We start from the raw sequence: 19,001 nt of genomic DNA on the forward strand, positions 1-19,001 counted from the left end.
GGTTGAGCAAAAGGAAGGGAGACATCACACTGAGTCCTCAGAAGGGTTACTGGACTATATGTTTGACAAATGGAAACGAGTACACAGCTCTTGACGACCCTGAAGTTGTTCTCTCCCTGAAGTCTGGGCCTCAGAAGGTGGGGGTGTTTGTGGACTATGAGGAGGGTCTGGTCTCCTTCTATGACGTAGAAGCTGCAGCTCTTATCTACTCCTTTACTGGCTGCTGCTTCCTCTGATCATCACTCCTGTCAGAGTAAACTAATCACTCTTTTTGTTTAATGTAATGATTTTATTCATTGAAGAGAATAACTTTACATATTCTGTGTGACTACAAACGAGCTACATTCAATACCAATATTCACTTAATATATACAAATAGTCAGAGTCTCTCTCTCTCCCCCACTTTCTCTCTTGCAGATGTCAAGAGAGGAATTCACACGGAAATAACAATATTGGGCCTGATTTTCCTCATGTATGGATAATCTTTTAGTTGATTTTAAGATCACACCTAGCAGGCACCCGTGTCAAGCTCCAGAAAACCGCAGCGTTTCAAAAACAGTGTCATTTGGGTGAAAAGAGTGGCTGCTGGCGGTAACATCAGCAGCTACACATGCTTCTGACAGGAGCCTCCTCGACGTCATGACTGGTGACTGGGCAGCCGTTGGGTTCAGAGCTGGTGGCGTCTTCAGGGCTCTGCTCCATCCTCTTCATCACCAGTTCCAGGAGGGCGGTCACCGCCTGGGCCACGTCCACACCCGTCACCGCACTCGTCTCAAAGTAGGGGATGCTGACGGGAACGGAGAGACAGGAGTTTATTGACATTTAGTTTTTGGTTCACGTCCTTTTTTTCTACTTTTAACCCTTGTCATAGTTTGCAAATGTCTAAAGTCCTGAGTAGTTCAAACATTAGGTTATCCAACTAGTCATAAAAATAGTATAAAACAATTATACTTTAATATGTTTAGTTGGTTTATCAAAGAAAACTAAGAAAGTATGGGAAAATTATTTAATTTGAAGAATTTCTGTGGCATTTCTGTTTTTAGAAGAGAAATTAAGCAATTATCAGAACAGTTTGCAATTATTATGACTCAAACTGTTCGATAATGTGTAAAAGTGAGACAACCTCTGCACACTCTCTCACTTACTGCTGATATATTTATATTCAATGTTTCAGTTTGTTTCTACCTAGAAGATAATTAACGTGTGAATAAAATGTCAGAGCCTTATGAAGACGCAACTATATTGTTATTTTGCCCCTAGAGTGCTGAGTAAATGTGTGACGCAGGTCAGGTGTACGTGAACAGGCTCAACTGAGGGCGATCGGGATCTACCTCTGCTGAGATTTAGAGTCTAAGGAAAAGAGGATGTTTTAACGTCCCACATCAGGAGGGAGATATGCATGTCCACTACACTTCACACACCGCCTTCAACATATGCTGTAACTAACAAACAATAGTGGTGCAATGCCTCACCCGTATCTGTCTGCCAGATCTCTGGCCTGTCTGGCGTGAACATCCCTCACACCCTGCAGGTCAGCCTTGGTGCCCACCAGCACGATGTCCGGGTTATCACAGTACGCGTTGGCCTGCAGCTGACCTGAACCGACACAGAGGAAGTCGTTTAAAACCATGAAATGCAAATAGACGTGCATGAGCGGACTTTAAACTACGTTAGTCAAGTTTCTCAAGTCTCTCTTGACTTTGCAACACGAGAGAGAACATTGATCCAAAAGAGAATTGATCTGCAGCAGAGCAGTGCTGCTGAGATGACACATACTCATCCAGTTCCTGACGTTGAGGAAACTTTGGTGATTGGTCAAGTCGAACATCAGCAGGAAGCCCATGGCGTCTCTGAAGAAAGCGGTGGTGAGGCTGCGGAACCTGAAGACAGAAATGTTTACAGTAGAAAGCACCGCCATTTGGCCCAGACAGAAATGACTCAGAAACTATTGGATGGATTGTCATATTTAAAAAAGACATTCATGGACCCCAGAGGGTGAATCCTACTTTGGCGACCCCCCCCGACCTTTCCTCTAGCACCCCCATGAGGTTGAGATTTGTAGTTTTAAATGAAATATCTCAAGAACTGTTGGATGGATTGGCATTAAAAAATGTGATACAGATCAACTGAAAATACTTTGGTGACCATTCAGAGCAGACTGGGCTTTAAAGATACATGATCTAAAACAAAGCGTTGCAGGCAGATGGTCAATATAGTTACATGCAGGCAGACAGAATGAGAAAAATTATGTTTAAAAAAAAAAAATCAAAAGTATGTAAAGATGTTCTCGTAGCAAAACAAAATACAAGTATGAACCTGAAAATGACAATAATATCTTCTATAATATTTCCTCTTGGTCCACTTTGGTTTATTATACCATTGACATTCAGCTGCTTTTGCAGCAAAGGTTTGCACGCCAAAGCTGGTCAATGAGTTAGTTGCTTTTAGCTCATGTATTCTCAGTGTCCCCAGGTTTTAATCTGTTGGTGGCTCGGAGTAGCAGCTCACATTGCCGTTTTGAGATAACCACTAGGAGTCGCAAAAGTCAGAAATTTGGTGATCTGAAAGAACATGTCTAATCGTAAAAGATATCGTGATCAAAGATTACATTTACCTCTCTTGTCCCGCTGTGTCCCAAAGCTGAAGGTGGACTTTGAAGTTCCTCTCAGTCCTCCCATCGGCACCTTTCCCTGTGTACATCTGAGCCAAACCTCAGAGTTAAATCCTTTTCAACTCAATAATCATCCCTGAATGCGTGCCCCTTAACACATTAGATACCAAGCATCACTCACCACTCTCTTTTCCCTGAAGTCGATGCCCACCGTGGTTGTGAACTTGCGGTTGAACTTGTTGTCGGTGTACCTGTAAAGGAAAGTGGTCTTTCCCACCCCTGAGTCCCCGAGTGCCAGCAGCTTGATCAGATAGTCATAGTCCCAGCCAGCCATAGTGCAGTTGAGTGCACTGCCACAGAGTTGAACTCACAGTACAATGCTATGTGCTGGTTTGATGGATCATGAACCTGAGGAGTTTAGAGACAGCATGCACAAGTAAACACAAGAAAAGACATGTAAAATAGTTCCACCTATAAGCTGCATTTTTAGTCTGAGAGGGCAGGACAATCATGGAGGCTTAGCAGGACGTCATAACTCCCCACTCATTAGGCTCTGATCAGAGAAGGGGCGAGCACATGACTTGAGCTGGCTTCCACATGAGCAGTCAAATGTCTTGCCAGTTTTTCCCAGAATTTGCAGAGGAAAAAAAACAGACAGAACTCCTTTTATTGACTCAAAGGGCTACGGGCAGACGGCTCAACATTGCATGACACCGCTCGAGTCTCTGCAACGCTTCGATTACACTTGCAGCCCAATATAAAAAGGCAGCATTGCAAATCACATTTGTTTGCGTAAGAGAAAACTAATCCTGAAGAATGCCGTACATTTCCTTCAATGTCTTCAAAATGTTACAGTGTACGAGTGCATTTAGGATAATACTCATGGTCAACTCAGATTCTAGCGCCACAGCAGTGGCAGGACAGGGGATACCACCGTGAAATCTAGAGTCATTCCCCATGTGCATGTTTAACGGTATTGTATTCTTTGAGATCAGCAGTGTGATGAGAAGCTGAGCAATCGACCCTCTAACCTGCAGCAGTCTCAGTGTTTATCTTCCAAAATACTATCTTGATGATTTCCTCAAAACACCCATCGACACAAACAGTTTCACTTAAAATGAAGGGAGGAAAAAAAAGAAATAGTAACATACCTTGCGAGTCTACCTGGAAGAAGTGGCAACACCCATTCAGACGTCGCTCAACTTAAAATAATCACATTCGTGATGCGATGGCACATCCTGAACCTTTTCCTCACAACTTACATGTGATCCAGGGAGGAGTTTCAGGTCAGTGAGAACCAAGCGGGGCTGTGCTTACAGATCTTGTGTTTTCTGGTATTTCACATGAGGGTTAAAAAAAAAGGCTCTTTGAAAAGTGGATGTCAACGAATAATGTGAGCCTCTGTGGATTTAGGTGGAAATCGTCCAACCAACTAATGAGGCCCCACTTCTAGAGGCTCACAAAGTAATCCTGCTTTTCTAAACAACTGGAAAACAAATATCAAAACAATAAATCTGAAGCTAAAGACCTGATTTAGGTACCCTTAAGGTTTTGTATCCATGTTTACAAATGGTAACATGATAAATTAAAAGGAGATTTAGCAAATGATGTTCGAGGCACAGACAAAGCCAGCAGTTTGAAGATATTTAGAAATCAATATTAAGTTTTATAAGCAATATATTCTTATTTCCAAAACAGCAACTAACACTATATTAACGCTGATGACAAAAAAAATAGAAATAAACTTGCTAAAACTCAAACTTCTTTCTGCTTTTGTTGGGATTGTCAGAGACATTGATAAATATGAATTCTTGTTTTACAGACAGTTTACTTCTTCGAACGCGTTGAACCACTGCTGAGCTATATTTGCAAAAAAAATATTTTTAACTCAAAGTTATTGGCCATTTATTTAAAGTCTGTGGTTTGTTATATCCCATTAATTCACCAAATAATTAATCAATTAACTAATTGTGTTAACTGATGCTGGCTCCATTTTTTTAATGTCATTTTCTTATTTTTGGCATGATATTTTAGACTTTTCCCTAAATGTTATCGTACATAATGTTGCTGTATGTATTACTAAGTGATTAATGTATTTGTAAGTGATGAATCAGAAATAATTTACCATATACCTCTGGTTCTCAATATTTGTGTAGTTGCCTTTTAAATTTCGATTTGTAGTAGTGTCAACAGAAAAGCCTCCCCAAATTGTGTCTTGCTACAGAGCAACTGTATAGTTAAGCGTCTCTTTTATTTTGTTCACTCCCTGTATACATATCACCTGAGAACGAGAAATAACGGAACAAAAGAAATTGTCCTTGGCTTCGCTAAGCCCTCTAACTGGGTTTGAAATACTTTAACAGATTGTTTGCCTGAGTGCCTTTTCCTGCAGCCTTTCTGTCTTTGGTCATCGAGCTTCTCCCTGGTTTCCTGGATGACTGCGTCTTCAGGACCAGCTTCTGCTGCTTCCATCCAGACATCAACTCCTTCTGAACGTCTGGCGGAAGCTCATAAAACACAGTAGGTTCCACGTTGCCTGGGAACTCGCAGTCAGAAGACAGAGGAAATGACGGTCTCCCTTCTTCCGTGACATTTTCTCCCAGAAATGCACTCGAGACCTCAGGCCTCCGATTCACGGTAGCCGTCCTGTCAGGTGGGTCCGATTGCGCCACGGCCCCTTTGATATTTTGTGAGTCACTAATCGACCGCGGAGACTTGTTGGCTGTCATGTTGGGGACATTGACAACAGCAGTGGAGCGTGTTGAAAGACCGGGGAGAGAGTTTGTATAAGCAGGATATAACAGCTCCTTCTGGATTTCCTCAGGGAGAAGCCGGAACACTTCGGGGTCAACATTTGGGGGCAATTGATGCGTCCCCGTGATTTTTGTGTCTGACCTCGCTGTGCTGCAGGATTCTTTCTGAAGCGGAGGGTTCTTTAGAGCAACAGCTGGCCTCTGTTGTCTATTTAACCCATATAATTCTGCCCCAGAGCTACAAGGGCTTTCTGTGGTTACTGTCTTTTGTCTTTTTGTAAATTGAGTCATCACGCTGTGTCTGCTCAACTGACGATCCGTATTCCCACTCTGAGAGGAAGTGTCCTATTGGAGAAGGAAAGAGGAGGATGACAAATGATTTTAGGAAACTCAGAGTACCAAAATAAAATTTCTAAGAAGGGAAACTCCTGTAGGCATCATTTAGGTGTGACAGAATGAGATGTCTCTCATCATAAAGTAAGCATTGTTCACCAGTTTGTAGGACTTTTTTAAAACCAGTATCAATTTAAAGATAATTAATTTGCCTGGTTGAAAATGCTTTTATTGGTAAAAGGACTTATCTAGCGCCTTTCTAGTCTTTAGACCACTTAAAGTGCTTTACACTACATGATTGGCACGTTTTTCCAAATCTTTGACATTTCATCGACCAAACAATTAATTGAAAAATTAATTCAAAGATTAACAAATGATGAAAATAACTGTTAGTTGTAGCTCTACAACGAGTCTATTTAAGTTTATAGTTGTACAACATCTCCTGACAGCCTGAAATTACACAAAAACCTTTAATAACTAACAAATTATATGTTTTTTTTAAACGTTTCAAGACCTGCAGATACCCGGATGTAAACTATCGGTAACGGTAATAAAAAGACAGATTATGCTAGATTACTTCAACGTGTCACCTGGCTTTGTGGTGAGAAGATTTGGGTTTTTCTGGGAGATGTGCTGTGTGTGAAGAAAGATGTTATGGAGCCCTTTCCGCTGACGGCAGCGCCCCTGGTCTGCAAGTTACTGAAGCAGACGTTGATGAGGGTGAGGTGGAAGGCGGCGCTGCAATCCACCATCTTGTGGAAGAGCTTCATGGCCAAGGTGACCAGCTGCACCACAGCACCATCAGCGCCGTCTATAGAAACACAACAGAAAACAAGTGCTTTTATGGCAGTTTTGAACAGCAGGAAATAGAGATGAGGAGGAATGCAGCTTTAAAAAGGTCTTTGACAGAAGTTAAGGGAGCACAATTTGAATAGTTTGTGAGTTAAAGTTTGACATTATTGCAGAGGCTTTGTGCGTTTGGCTTTTTAAAGCCAACAAATCACGGTGCGCTTCACCTGCTGTTGTATAAACACTTTCAGGATGGAGAAAACTCCATGGTGCTGAGGAATACTGAGGAGAACTGAACAAAATGAGTACTTTCATGGCCATCAATGCTAAGGACTAAATACACTATAAAGAATTTTCACGGTGAGTGGAAACCCTGATCAAGTGTCAACATAAGCCATCCTGACCCGTCTAAGGTGGGATATAACAGCGAGCTTACCGGAGGTGATCTTCTGTCCTATGTGGTTGGGGATCGGACACTGACGGCTCTCCCGACTGAACCACTTGTTGGTCGCTGAGTATCTACGGATGGTCAGTCGGAAGGTTTGGGGTTGCCTGCCATCTTTGTGCATCCTAGATTTCAACAGATGGTCTGAGGTTAGATTCAGTGGCTCGAGCTTTAAAAGATCACCCATGACAGTTATCTCACCTCTCCACCAGACTGCTCAGGAGCTCTTGAATCTTTTCCAAAACATCTTTAGTTGTTGATATTTTCTTGAAGGAGTCTTCGTCACTGAGAGACTGAAACATGAAGAGGGTGCTGATTAAGGGAAAAACAACAATTAAGAACTCTGACGACTCAAAATCACAATAATATCTGCATTTTTCACAAGATCGCAGGCCTGTACCAGTGACTCAACAGTTACTTTGGTTTTTCAGACTTTGAGTTAAGAGGATTCAGTTCCTTTCAGGATGTCCTCATCTACCTGAGGGGCCCCGGTGGGTACGACAGCTGAGTCATCAACACCGAGGGACAGATTCTTCAAGCGCTGGGCACTGGGTCCTCCAAACTCCTTCTCCAAGTCGTTCAATGGGAAGAGCTGAAGGTCTTTTACACGGACCAATCCCAGGGCTTGAAGTCGCTTTGTTGTTTGGTGACCAACTCCTAAAGGATTTTAAAACACATTTAAAAGAATTTTGAATTGAAAAATATTCAAGCAATACTGCACATACACTACCGTTACCATACGTCGTTAACCAATGTGGTAAATGACTATTCTAAGTGGAAACGTCTGCTTTTTAATGAAATATCTACACAGGTGTATAGAGGCCCATTTCCAGCAACTATCACTCAGTGTTCTAATGGTACATTGTATTTGCTCATCGCATAGAAGACTAATGGATGATTAGAAAACCCTTGTGCAATTATGTTAGCAGAGCTGAAAACAGTTATGCTGGTGAGAGAAGCTATAGAACTGGTCTTCCTTTGAGCTAGTTGAGTATCTGGAGCATCACATTTGTGGTTTTGATTATACTCTCAAAATGGCCAGAAAAAGAGAACTTTCATGTGAAACTCGCCAGTCTGTTCTTGTTCTTAGAAATTAAGGCTATTCCATGCAAGAAATTGCGAAGAAACTGAAAATGTGTCTGGGTGACCTCAAACTTTTGAACGGTAGTGTATAAATTGGTAAAGACAACAAAGTTACGCATTATCGGATCATGGATGTATACCCGGTACTTTTTGGAGGCTGCTCAGGGAGCCCATGATGTCAGCGACGTTCTCAGGCAACAGGCTGGTTTGCTGATTGGGTTTAAAGGCGCCCGACACCAGTTTAGCCAGTAGCTTGTTCGTGGCGATGCCAGCGCAGCCGGTCAGACCCAGTTTGCTGCGGATGGCGTCTCTTAGCTCTGCTGCAATGTGTGAACCTAAAGCCAACCTTGGATGATCACTTGATTTAACATCTGCACCTGAGCAGGACAAGAAAAACAGAAATGTATCTGTGGTCATGAAAACACTCTTCAAACTGTTCATGTGTTGGGAAACTGAGAATGGAATGCAAATATCTTCAGTTTTAGCTTCTGGGCTTGTTTCAGATCTCATTTCCTGGTTTCCAGGAGCCAGATGTACAGCAGCAAACAGGAGTGACTTACTGAAATGGTTGTAGACGTGTCCTTGAAATGAAAAGTTGTAAGACTCCGGTGTCTCTGCTAGCCTTCTTTCTACCATCTTTGTGATGTCCATGTAGTTTTCATCAAATCCAAGTCTCTCCACCAGTGGACAGTAGGACATCAGCAGCTCTGGACAGACGACAAGCTAAGGTCAAGAAAGAACTAAGAAATATATATGATGTTAGAAAAAATGTAATCCCCAATTTACTTTAAAGAATTGTCAGAGAATAGCGTGAGTTTGATGCACTAATGTTTGAGCTTGGTTGTATGTGTAAAAGAGAAAGGCAAGGCAGTAGGAATAGAGGTAGCATGTGAGATTTTTACACTTTACTCAAATACCTAATATATTGTATTTGCCTGATGTAAGTGTCAAGACAGATTCTCTGTCTGTTTATTTCTAAGACCTAGAACCTGATATTCTGTTGTGTTGATGTTATAGCTCAATTATTTTTACAGCAATGGAGCTACAGATGAAAGATGGGATTACATCTGTTTATAAAGTGTGTTTTGGGGGTGGATTTTACTCTGAATACTAAATCCTGAATCTCTTTCTCACTACTTCACACTTGTCTTAGAATACTTTATTTATAATATAATCCTGCCTACCTGTCAGTTTATATGACATTTCTCTGTAGTGCGTCAGGTCTTCTCCTTTAACCAGCACCAGCTGAGGACATTTCTCCTTCGCAACAGTCACAGACATCAGCTTGGTGACACCGTGCTCTCTTGCCACATAGTTGCAGGTGACTACGATGTATTTCTGCTGAATACCTGATGACATGAGAGACATTATTGAACCACAAAAGTATTCTGTCAACTTGTATTCTTCCGCCACACTAAGATCCTTTGTGGTAAATCCGTTTACCTAAAGGCACCTCTCTCAGTGCAGGGTTTCTGATCATTTCCACCTGAGCATAGAAGCAGTCCAGGTCGAAATGCAGAATGACTCTGTGAGCAGGTGTTGGTCCTGATGTCTTATTGAGGATTGGATCTGAAACCAGAGATTATACATACAATAATTACCATCCTGCACGTATAGATAGGTGCTAGACAGAGCCCTGTTTCTATCTGCATGCCAAAAAAACAGATGAAAGCCAGAATAAACAGTATAGTCAGCCTAAGCCTCCCAGGTCTTCATACTTTACCAGAAGCAGCAGCAATGGCGACTGAATCCACAAAACTGTTATTCCACTCAGTGTCATCCTCTTCCATCTCATCCTCGCTGTTATCCATTTGAAAGTGTTTTAATATCCCAGATAAAACCGCTGTTATTGTGGTTGCAGGAGGGAAAGTGTACCAAACAGAGAAAGTCCTTTCCTGAACTGCGCGGGTCCCAGTTCAGTTATGCGCAGCAGCGCCACCTGCCGGCGCGGAGGAATAACGGCGACACAATGAACTGCAATATACTGACATACTATCATGGCTTGTTGGTTTGTTGTTGTTGTTGTTGTTGTTGTAATTATGGCTGTTTTAAATTAGTTTTATTTCCCGAAACTATTCATATTCAAGGACAAAAAATAATTTTGTATTTCATTTATCGGTCGTCTCGCGACTTGAACAGAGCCTATAAACGAGGCTGACGTCACGAGAACTTCACCTGCCGCACGACAGTCAATTAGCTAAACAAAACGTGTCGTAAAAGTGGACGTCTTTTTTCCTGATGTTTCCCTCGTCTGGGCTTTTTGCTGGTATAAGTTGCCCTTTTTCAAAACGTGGGCTTTGTGAGCGGCCTTACTGTTTGTACAAACATGCCACACAGATGCGGGATGTGTTTGGTGCCTCGTGTCATTCGTCGACGTTTGAGTTTGCAGGTCAGTGCCTTGATGCATAACGTGAGCTTGCAACACTTTCAGGTGTTGCCTTTGTCTGGTAAAAGCTTAAAAAGTTTACTCTGAAAGTAATTTCAGACTAAAGTGTGTTAAATTGTTCACAAAATGTGACACTTGTTTTTAAGTTTCAAAAATGCTACATTCAAATGGGAAGGAAATGTAACTAAAACTAAATGATTTCACATTTTCTCTGGGATGTTTCTTTTTTGTCACTCTTTTGGTCTCACCCCAGCAATTTAAGAAGCTATCTAATTTTAATATTGAATTAATTTGGGGTCTATTGTCTTAACTAAAACACAAATGATGGTAGTGCTCTGCACACAGTTTAATGTCACCACACCAGCACTCTCCACATCTTATTTGTATTTAAACCAATCTCACCCTGTATTGTAATCCATTATATCACTAACGAGTCCTATTTTTATTTTTTTTATATTCCTTTTGTGCAGGAGAGCAAACTGGTTATCCATCGAATGATGAGACCAAAGATGACTCCCTCCAGGAGCTGGAGCGAATCAACAAGGAGATTGAAACCGTGAGGTACGAGGTGGAACAGGAGCAGAGGCGACTGTCCCGCTACCAGACCGTACTGGCAGACGGCATTAAAACTGCACCTAATTACTCTCTTTCCAAGTCCGAGACTGGAGGTAAAAATGTAGACGGAGGTTATGGGCTGTCGTCACGCACAGACTCTACTAGAACATACTCCCGAACAAAGAAGTACGTGGTTGACAGCTCAAAACCAAGGACTGATTTGGAGTATGACCCTCTGTCCAATTTTTCTGCTGGCTTGCGATCTTGCAGTTCATCGGGTAACGAGCAAAAAGTAAAAAATGCGCAAGGTTTGAAAAGGGCAAGAAACGCTGTACCTAGTGACCAAAAGAAGCCAGTCGCACATCAGTCTCGGCTTTCCCTGTCGCCATCTCCAGAGCCATTTGATGACTCTAATGAAGACTGTGTCCTGATTATTGACATTCCTCCCTCGCCTGACAAAAAGAGAGCAAAAGCACTGAAACCTGTTGATTTTGTTGCTGGCAAATCCCTCAAGGAGATATTGGAGGAGGTCGAAACCGAGCCTGTTTTACTTCTAAATGCAGATGCAGACACGGCATCAACTCTCCCTGCATCAAAATTTGAAAAAAGTAGAGAAAACGACAAAGCTCTGTTTAATCTTTATGAAAACAAAGAATGTGAAAACGTACCAGTTGATGGGAGTGCAGGTAATTTAACTGTCTATTCAGATGACGTGCCAAGTGAAAGTCAGAAATATAATACATTTCTTGCTGAACAAATAGTGGAGCAAAGTCCTGAACCTGTGAGTCCTCCTGCCACCACAGACCTGCGAGATCACAACTGCAACAATCTGTTGGTGGAAAAGGATAAACTCACGTTTCAGGTGGAATTTCCTCAGTGTGACCCTTGTGTTGGGGAAATGAATCCACATAATTTTCCACCAAAGAATTCACTTTTTTATGAAGCTCCAGCTAACTCGAGCTCGCCATGCAGGCAACATGCCAAGCAGGTCGAGACAGCAGAGCAGCTATCTCAGGACCGCGTTGGTAGTCAGTGGTCATCAGTGCTGCCACAAAGCCAGAACATGTCAAGCAAAATGCAAGGATGGTTTCAGGGTGAAGCTGCTGCACCTGAAAGCTACCCGGTGCCAGCAGAACCACCTTCAGTCCATTCAGCCGCATCAAGTTCGGCAATCGGAGCCGAATTATCATCCGCGTCAACTGGACAGCTTTTCGTGACGGAAGATAATGAAGTTGTAGTTATTCAATCCAGCTCAGATGAAGATGAGCTCAACTATTCTGAAATGGAGCTGTCCGACAGTGATCCGATGGAGGAATGCTACAGGATCTTCATGGAGGCAAATGAGGATAAGGCAAATGAGGAGCAGCAGCCTGATATATCGGTAAGTATCCTGTGGCCACTACAGATTCAAGATGAAGGCATTTCTCCAACCCTTGCAGTGTAACAATAGTTTCTCCTCAACCATTTTTTACATTCACTCATTTTTAGGTTGGCGCTGTGGACGTGGAGAAGCCAAAGTTAAACGTCAAACCCCAAGCACTGCCAGGAAAGAAGAGGGTGGCTCATGATGCCAAATATACAGAGGTGCGTACTTCTTTCAAAACTATTTCTTTAAAAATACATATTTGTTGCAGCCTTTTTTCAGTCTCAAACAAGTACACTTTACTTTATGGTGCATTCATGTACATTTCCTAAAACCATTAAAACGTTATGGTGAGAAAATGTATCAAATGAATCTGTTTATTCACACATGCTGTACAATATATAAAAGATTTAAGATGCATATTTCAGAATGGCCTATTTTGTCTGGGGGCACTGTCCACTTGAGAATGCAATTTTCCAAATTTTAAGCCTAAATTATCATTTTAAAGGCATTATTTGATGCATCCGCTCTGTTTAGCAGCCAGTGGTTAAGAGCAGACCTCAGCCCCAGGTGCTGGTTCCTCTGCGTGCACCGTCAGTGTCAGGATTTGCCTCCCAGCCCTCCATCACCGCCAAGATCCAGCAGGTACAGCAGAGAGCCTCCATGCTGAATGCTTCAGTTAAAGGTGGTCAGGCCTTTGTGGTTTCCTCCACCGGTCAGAGGAAGCCAGAGATCCAGAGTGTATCTTTTCCTTCAACTCAAACTCCTGAAAACCTGCAGCCTGCTCTTGTACAAAATGGTAAGCATTTGTTAGCTAGAGGATGAAGGTATTTTATTTTTTTTTAAGATTACCATTAATTTGTCAACATCAAATATTGTCTAAGTACAAACGTTAAATAAAATGTGGGGTCCCATTTATAAAATCGTTTGTAGGATCTGGTGTAGGTAGTTCACTTGCACTCGGTCCCTCCAGAGAGAGAGAGAGAGAGAGAGAGTGTGTGTTCTCTACTTGCATCCAGTAACTGTTTTCAGTTTGTCCGTGTAATGCATCTGTTCCTATCAAATAAATTCATGAAGTCATGAACACTGCAGTGTTTTCAACAAAAAAATCTATATGAAAACTAAATCTGTAGCAGCCCATGAGAAGATTATGACAAACTATTCTGCAAATATTGAGGATTTGAAGTGGCTTGAATCTTTTACAATTGAAAGGTGCTTATGGAATAGTTATGGCTCACTAACATAAATAACACAGCTGGTTTGATTGTTTATGTAGACGACGTGAATCTACAATTTACGCGTCGTATTAAGTGGATTTAAACATTTGAGAGTCCGGCCCCAATTCACGATCTGCGTTGCCAATTTCCCGTCTCCATAATGTGCAAACATAGTTTTCGTACAGGTGCACACATTCTCCTGTTAAGTTCTTATAGATCACCACTGGTGTACGCCTCTTTCCGGACGTACGTGCGTACGGTTATAAATGAGACCATGCTCTGTCTTCATGTGTAGATCAAGTCGCATTTCTTTCTGTTTTTTTTTTTTCTTTGTATGCAAAATGTTTCCTCTTAAGGTGTATGATAGTTGCTTTGCATGGCTGCGTTATGCGTGTTCTTGTCTCATTCCGCAGCTCACATGAACTACATATCTTTGGGAACTGCCGTTATCGGAGCGGACAACAACTTGCACTTGATCCTCCCGGAGGGCATCTTCCCTCTGCCTGTCACTTCCAGTTCCGGCCAAGTTACTTCAGCGCTTACCCCAATCGGTCAAGTGCATACAGGCACTATCTCTATGAGACAAATGTACCATCCACCTGCAGTTATTCCTCTGCAAAGATACCGCACAACGGCACCTGTGCTCATTCCTGCACCGGCACGTAAACCTTCGCTGGCCTCGGCCTTTGCATCGTCGCATTCAAGTCCAGCTGCTTTCGCCCCTCCTCAAGCTGCTGTCCATACCACTGTTAAGGTGAGAAGTGTAAAGCAGCCTTTGTTGGGGCCGTTTTCAAAGACTTGAGGCACGTTTCCTCTGTTGCTTATTAATAATGAATTATTATCCTTTTAGCCAGTGCCTACTAAACGTAAACTGAAGCAGTGCGAGGCCGCCAAAGAGAAAGTGCCCCATGAGATCCGACAGCGTTATGTCAACATGTTTACAGAGGAGTTCCTCAAGACGACAGAAAATGTTAATGAAGCTTTTGAAAAGGTGACCTTTTGCCACTTATGTAATCCTCACTGTTGGACTACAATCTAGTCATTTCTAACCCCCGTTATTGTTGATAGGCACTTGCTGAAGAGAAGGCCGTGTACAATCGCAGTGTGAACAAACTCAAATATCTGAGTGTTGCAGTGAATGCACTGAAGAGGCTGAAGAACCAAAGTGCCATTACTGCTAAAGGTGAACATTTCTGGAAAACCAATATTTCTTCATGAACTGTAATGCAACATATGATTTGTTAATATTAAATCCATTTAAATTTTTTCTGTTGCAGACGAAAATAAAGACAAAAGCCAAAGATCCAAAGGAAACATTTCACTTGATCTTAAAAGTAGAGGAAATGGTGAGAATTAGTTCCTTTTCATTTGAATGCATTTGTCATTTCATTCAAATACTATGGCAGCTTCTCAGCGACTGTATTTTTTCCACCAGATGATATGGCGCTGTATGAGAGCTTGAGGGACCATATTTTGACTGAGGAAAGGCTGGTTGAGAGCAACTATCCTGTCCAGAACCCAGAGAAACCGGCTTCTTGTGTTCTTTTTATTGACTGTAAGAAAGGCAGTGCAGACCGTAAGTGAAAACGCTCTACTCCAACTATACTCCCTGAAAGGACATTGTTTAGCCATTTTCACATTTGTTCACTAGAGGGCAATGAGGGGGTTGCTTTTCGCAGCACATTTAACTGATTTGTTTTCCTGTTGCTTAAAGCCCTCAAGAGAATCTGCTGTCGATGTGGATCTACATACTCCGTGAACCAAATGGGCAAACACATTCGTAAGGAGGAGTGTAATTACCACTATGGGAAAGGAGTCACAGAAAAAGGTGAGTGTGCCATAGTTTTATGCCTTCAAAAACATCCCACGTGTTATATAGCTTCAACCATCAGTTTATTGTGTACATTTTGAAATTGCCAACAGTGCCAGGTGGAGTAGAGACCCGCTACAGTTGCTGTGAGGCAGTCATGGGCACTTCTGGATGTCAGGTGTTTCAGGTACGAAAACACAGAGCGAGAGATTATTCCCTAACTGGATTCTCGCCTAAAACCTCCTCAAATGAACCGGTGGGTAAATGTCAGATTTTTTTTTTTTTACAGGTGCATGTCCATGATTTCATCAGCCTGGATGGATTTGTGTCGACCGTCCCCAGACATCCCTCAGATACCAGCTGTCCTGGGATCTACTCCTTGGATTGCGAAATGGTGATCAGCTTTTTATTTTTTAAATCTGAGCACTAAACCACAACTCATTTGTGGATGTTTCATTAGAATAGGGATATATATTTGACCAGAGTAACTATGTTTTTGGAAGACTAAGACTTTAGTTATTTGACAGAATAAAAAGATATGTAATACCAGATCCTCTTTATTTGTTCCAAAAGGATTGCCATTAGCTTTTCAACTTTCCCCAATACACTTCATATGAACCTGAGTAATTAAGTCCTTACTATGGAACTACTTTAATGTACACATGTGCCTGATTGCAAAACAAACACAAATGAGTGAGTCTATAGGTGGACTTTACTAAATAATGTTTTATGTTTTGATATTTAGCTGGCCTTGAGTGTGCAGTGTAAACGACATTTATTGTGGTAATATTTGTCCTCAGTGTTACACCATTCATGGTCTGGAGCTGTCGAGAGTGACGGTGGTCAACTCTAGTGTGCAAGTCGTCTACGACACCTTCGTCAGACCCGATAATGAGGTCATTGACTATAACACCAGGTAATGTTTCTTAAAGACCCAAATGTCTTCTGTACATCTACTTTAAACTCTATCGCCCCTGTCATAATATCAGCTTCTTTATCAGTAGCCTGTGTGACACTTTACTTGTCAAGGTTTTCAGGCATCAGTGAGGAAGATGTGAAGGGTAACCGCACCTCCCTCAGAGAGGTGCAGGAGACCTTGTTGAGCTTCGTGAGCGCTGACACCATTTTGATTGGACACGGCCTGGAAACAGACCTCTGTGCCCTGAAGGTGACTACTATTACTACACTATTCTGTTTTCCACCCAACATTATGTGATTCTTGTTTGCATAGATTATTTCACAACACGCATTAGTTGGACTTTCCAAATGAAGCTGTAACCAAGCAGTCACATTCAACAGGGACACTTGCTAAACTCTAAACAATTTCCATGCAAAGATACTTTATTGATGTTATTTCAGGAGTACCCTGTGCATAAGTATGAACATAATGCTCTCGTCATACTTATTATTCATTTCAGTGCCATGTTTTGTATTTGGATTGTTTTTCACAAGCATATTTCAAAACTTTTTTTGTTAGTCATGTAGTAATATTGCCATTTTCTAGATGGCTGATAAGTGAGAAGGTTTGCTTTATGATATGCATTATTGATAACCTGAATGTACCGGGGTCCTGGTTCAATTCTTGCGAAAGTCTGGCGCCATGTCCAGCGTGTACTTTGCTCAATGTCAACTTGTATCTCCACCCCCACTCGTGACCCTGAACAGGGTAAGCGGTTAAAGATAATGGATGAATGTACAGGATGTTGACAAACTATTCTAAATACCTCACGAGAAAGTACAAACTCTGATTTAACTTGACAAACAGAATTACAAACAATGTAACACAAAATTCAAATGAACTGCTTTTCTCAGCAGTTGAAAGTGTTTTGGCAAGTTTACAAATCTAAGCTCTAAAAATAGAAACGCTGTAATATGTCAAGGTAAGAGTCTCAATCATGACAACATATTACGGACACATAACTGCTTTGACCAAGAGGAAGTGTGACCTGAATCTATGGTATGGCCATAGGGATGGGTGGTATGGCCTAAAATTCATATCATGGTATCATTTTGAAGAATGGACGCTAATGGTATATATTATGGTACGTTTTTTTTTTTTTTTCCACAAATTTTAATACAAGTGCTTCTGAAGGTAAAGCACTGTTGTGGCAACTGCATGGTGGCTTTACTGTGCTCCTAACTGAATTACTAAAACATGTCATTTAGTATGTCTAGAGGTAACATTTATTGTGCAAAACTGCAAAATATGATAAAAAAAAGACTACAAAACCGTTCTCCTTGGTCGACGACTCACTTGCCTATTTGCCCCTTTTTATAAAAAAAGACTTATGTTCAATGTTTTCAGCCATTTCTTAATTCAATTCAGTTTATTTTGTATAGCTCAAAATTACAAATTTGCCTCGGAGAGCTTTACAATCTGTACACGTACAACATCCCTGTCCCAGGACCTCACATCGGACCTCACGCCCCAAAAAACTGAAAAACTTTTCAGAGAAACAGAAGAAACCTTCAGGAGAGCAACAGAGGAGGATCCCTCTCCCCGGATAGTGTTAGACAGTGATCTTAGTTTCCAAACGACAAAGCATGGGCTCCACCTCTCTGGCTAGTGCTTTCCAGATGATTTGCTGGTGCAGATTGATGACAAATACTGCAATGATTTGTAATATTGTGTTGATAAAGTTTGGGGGGAGGAAAAGAGGCATGTAGAAGATGCAGTCAATATTCATGCCGTAGAGCAAATTCATACTGGTGTATTTTCTATATCTTCCACCCAAGAAAATTCTGTAAGAGTTGACAAATGCTAGTTGGCATTTAACATTATATGACCTACTTTGGTCAAAGGTCTAAGTCCTCATCAGATATTACTATACCATTACGCAACTGGTTTTACCCGAGTTTGTACCCATTCCTTCTGATTACTGAGTAACTCACTTTTCCAAAGAGGCTACTACCCCCAGTAATAAGAGCGTCAGATATCTTCCTCTTCTCTGTAGTTGCTCCATGGGACGGTGATAGACACATCAGTGGTTTTCCCTCACCGTCTGGGCCTCCCTCACAAGCTGACCCTCAACAACCTCAATGCTGAATACCTCAGGAGGATCATCCAAGAGAGTGGTGGGTCATCATGGATAACTACAGCCACTGTACAAGTGTCTGTTTTATTTGGATGTCCATTGAAACTATACTTCACCATACAACTGACACTAATCCCAAATGTGAATAAAGAAATGTATTATAATTGGTCTACAATATCTGAGTGTAAATGCTACCAAAACTTGAACAATGTAATTTATAGCTAATACATGGTGTTAATGTTTCTCCCAGTTTGTGGCCATGATACGGAGGACGATGCTGCTGCCTGCATGGAGCTTATGTTATGGAAAGTCAAAGAAGATGGAAAAATTAAGAAATGATGGATATAATGCATGATAATCACCAAACTGGGCATACATGACCAGAAGCAGACTCTGTTATGCATATTTGAATGTCACATCTATTTGTGTTCTGATGATATGGGAGGGCTGTTTATTTTTTCGTTTGATGACATCACTTCATTTTGTGTTTGCAGTAATACCTGTGTATTTAGTTTTGATTTGCAGCCTGTGTCTAAAAATATTTGTGAAGGTCTGGGGTGTTGTCAGTATTATTTAAGTAAAGGCATGTAATGAAACTCCTTTCTGTGTGTTTTTGTTGAC

At 41.5% G+C, this 19,001-nt stretch overlaps 4 protein-coding genes across 4 annotated transcripts; 1 reads left to right on the forward strand and 3 right to left on the reverse strand.

Moving 5' to 3' along the window:
• Positions 1–296: 296 nt before the first annotated feature.
• On the reverse strand, positions 297–2,960 carry LOC306740286 (ras-related protein Rab-27B-like). Its single transcript, XM_079222392.1, has 5 exons — positions 2,793–2,960; positions 2,615–2,700; positions 1,777–1,880; positions 1,473–1,596; positions 297–787 (listed from the first exon to the last, which is right to left on the reverse strand). Exons 1-5 carry the CDS (start codon positions 2,943–2,945, stop codon positions 598–600), a joined length of 657 nt encoding a protein of 218 aa, XP_079078518.1. The 5' UTR covers positions 2,946–2,960; the 3' UTR covers positions 297–597.
• A 1,909-nt stretch (positions 2,961–4,869) lies between these two features.
• Positions 4,870–5,655, reverse strand: LOC306740707 (uncharacterized protein; the record flags this gene model as incomplete). The annotated part of the gene is made up of 1 exon (XM_079222936.1): positions 4,870–5,655. The coding sequence occupies one exon, from the start codon at positions 5,653–5,655 to the stop codon at positions 4,948–4,950; it is 708 nt and encodes a 235-aa protein (XP_079079062.1). The 3' UTR covers positions 4,870–4,947.
• A 620-nt stretch (positions 5,656–6,275) lies between these two features.
• Positions 6,276–9,825, reverse strand: LOC306740708 (DNA polymerase iota-like; the record flags this gene model as incomplete). Its single annotated transcript, XM_079222937.1, has 9 exons — positions 6,276–6,508; positions 6,923–7,056; positions 7,133–7,224; positions 7,410–7,588; positions 8,155–8,391; positions 8,575–8,721; positions 9,199–9,363; positions 9,458–9,583; positions 9,738–9,825. 9 exons carry the CDS (start codon positions 9,823–9,825, stop codon positions 6,276–6,278), a joined length of 1,401 nt encoding a protein of 466 aa, XP_079079063.1.
• Positions 9,826–10,252: 427 nt separating this feature from the next.
• Positions 10,253–18,719, forward strand: LOC306740709 (uncharacterized protein; the record flags this gene model as incomplete). Its single annotated transcript, XM_079222938.1, has 16 exons — positions 10,253–10,403; positions 10,871–12,336; positions 12,444–12,539; positions 12,859–13,117; positions 13,949–14,289; positions 14,386–14,526; positions 14,604–14,718; positions 14,813–14,881; positions 14,971–15,111; positions 15,250–15,363; positions 15,459–15,532; positions 15,635–15,739; positions 16,146–16,261; positions 16,375–16,513; positions 18,300–18,420; positions 18,631–18,719. The coding sequence occupies 16 exons, from the start codon at positions 10,253–10,255 to the stop codon at positions 18,717–18,719; spliced, it is 3,537 nt and encodes a 1,178-aa protein (XP_079079064.1).
• Between the last annotated feature and the right edge of the window lie 282 nt (positions 18,720–19,001).

Source organism: Taurulus bubalis (genome assembly GCF_910589615.1).
Source record: "Taurulus bubalis genome assembly, chromosome: 8".
NCBI lineage: Eukaryota > Metazoa > Chordata > Actinopteri > Perciformes > Cottidae > Taurulus > Taurulus bubalis.

Bases quoted from the DNA above. Each gene is read 5' to 3' on its own strand.
- LOC306740286 (XM_079222392.1), bottom strand. From the start codon at position 2,945: ATGGCTGGCTGGGACTATGACTATCTGATCAAGCTGCTGGCACTCGGG. The intron at 1,881-2,614 runs GTAAATGTAATC...TTCTGTCTTCAG, and splicing joins GACACAGCGGGACAAGAGAG to GTTCCGCAGCCTCACCACCG. The intron at 788-1,472 runs GTGAGGCATTGC...CGTTCCCGTCAG, and splicing joins GATCTGGCAGACAGATACGG to CATCCCCTACTTTGAGACGA.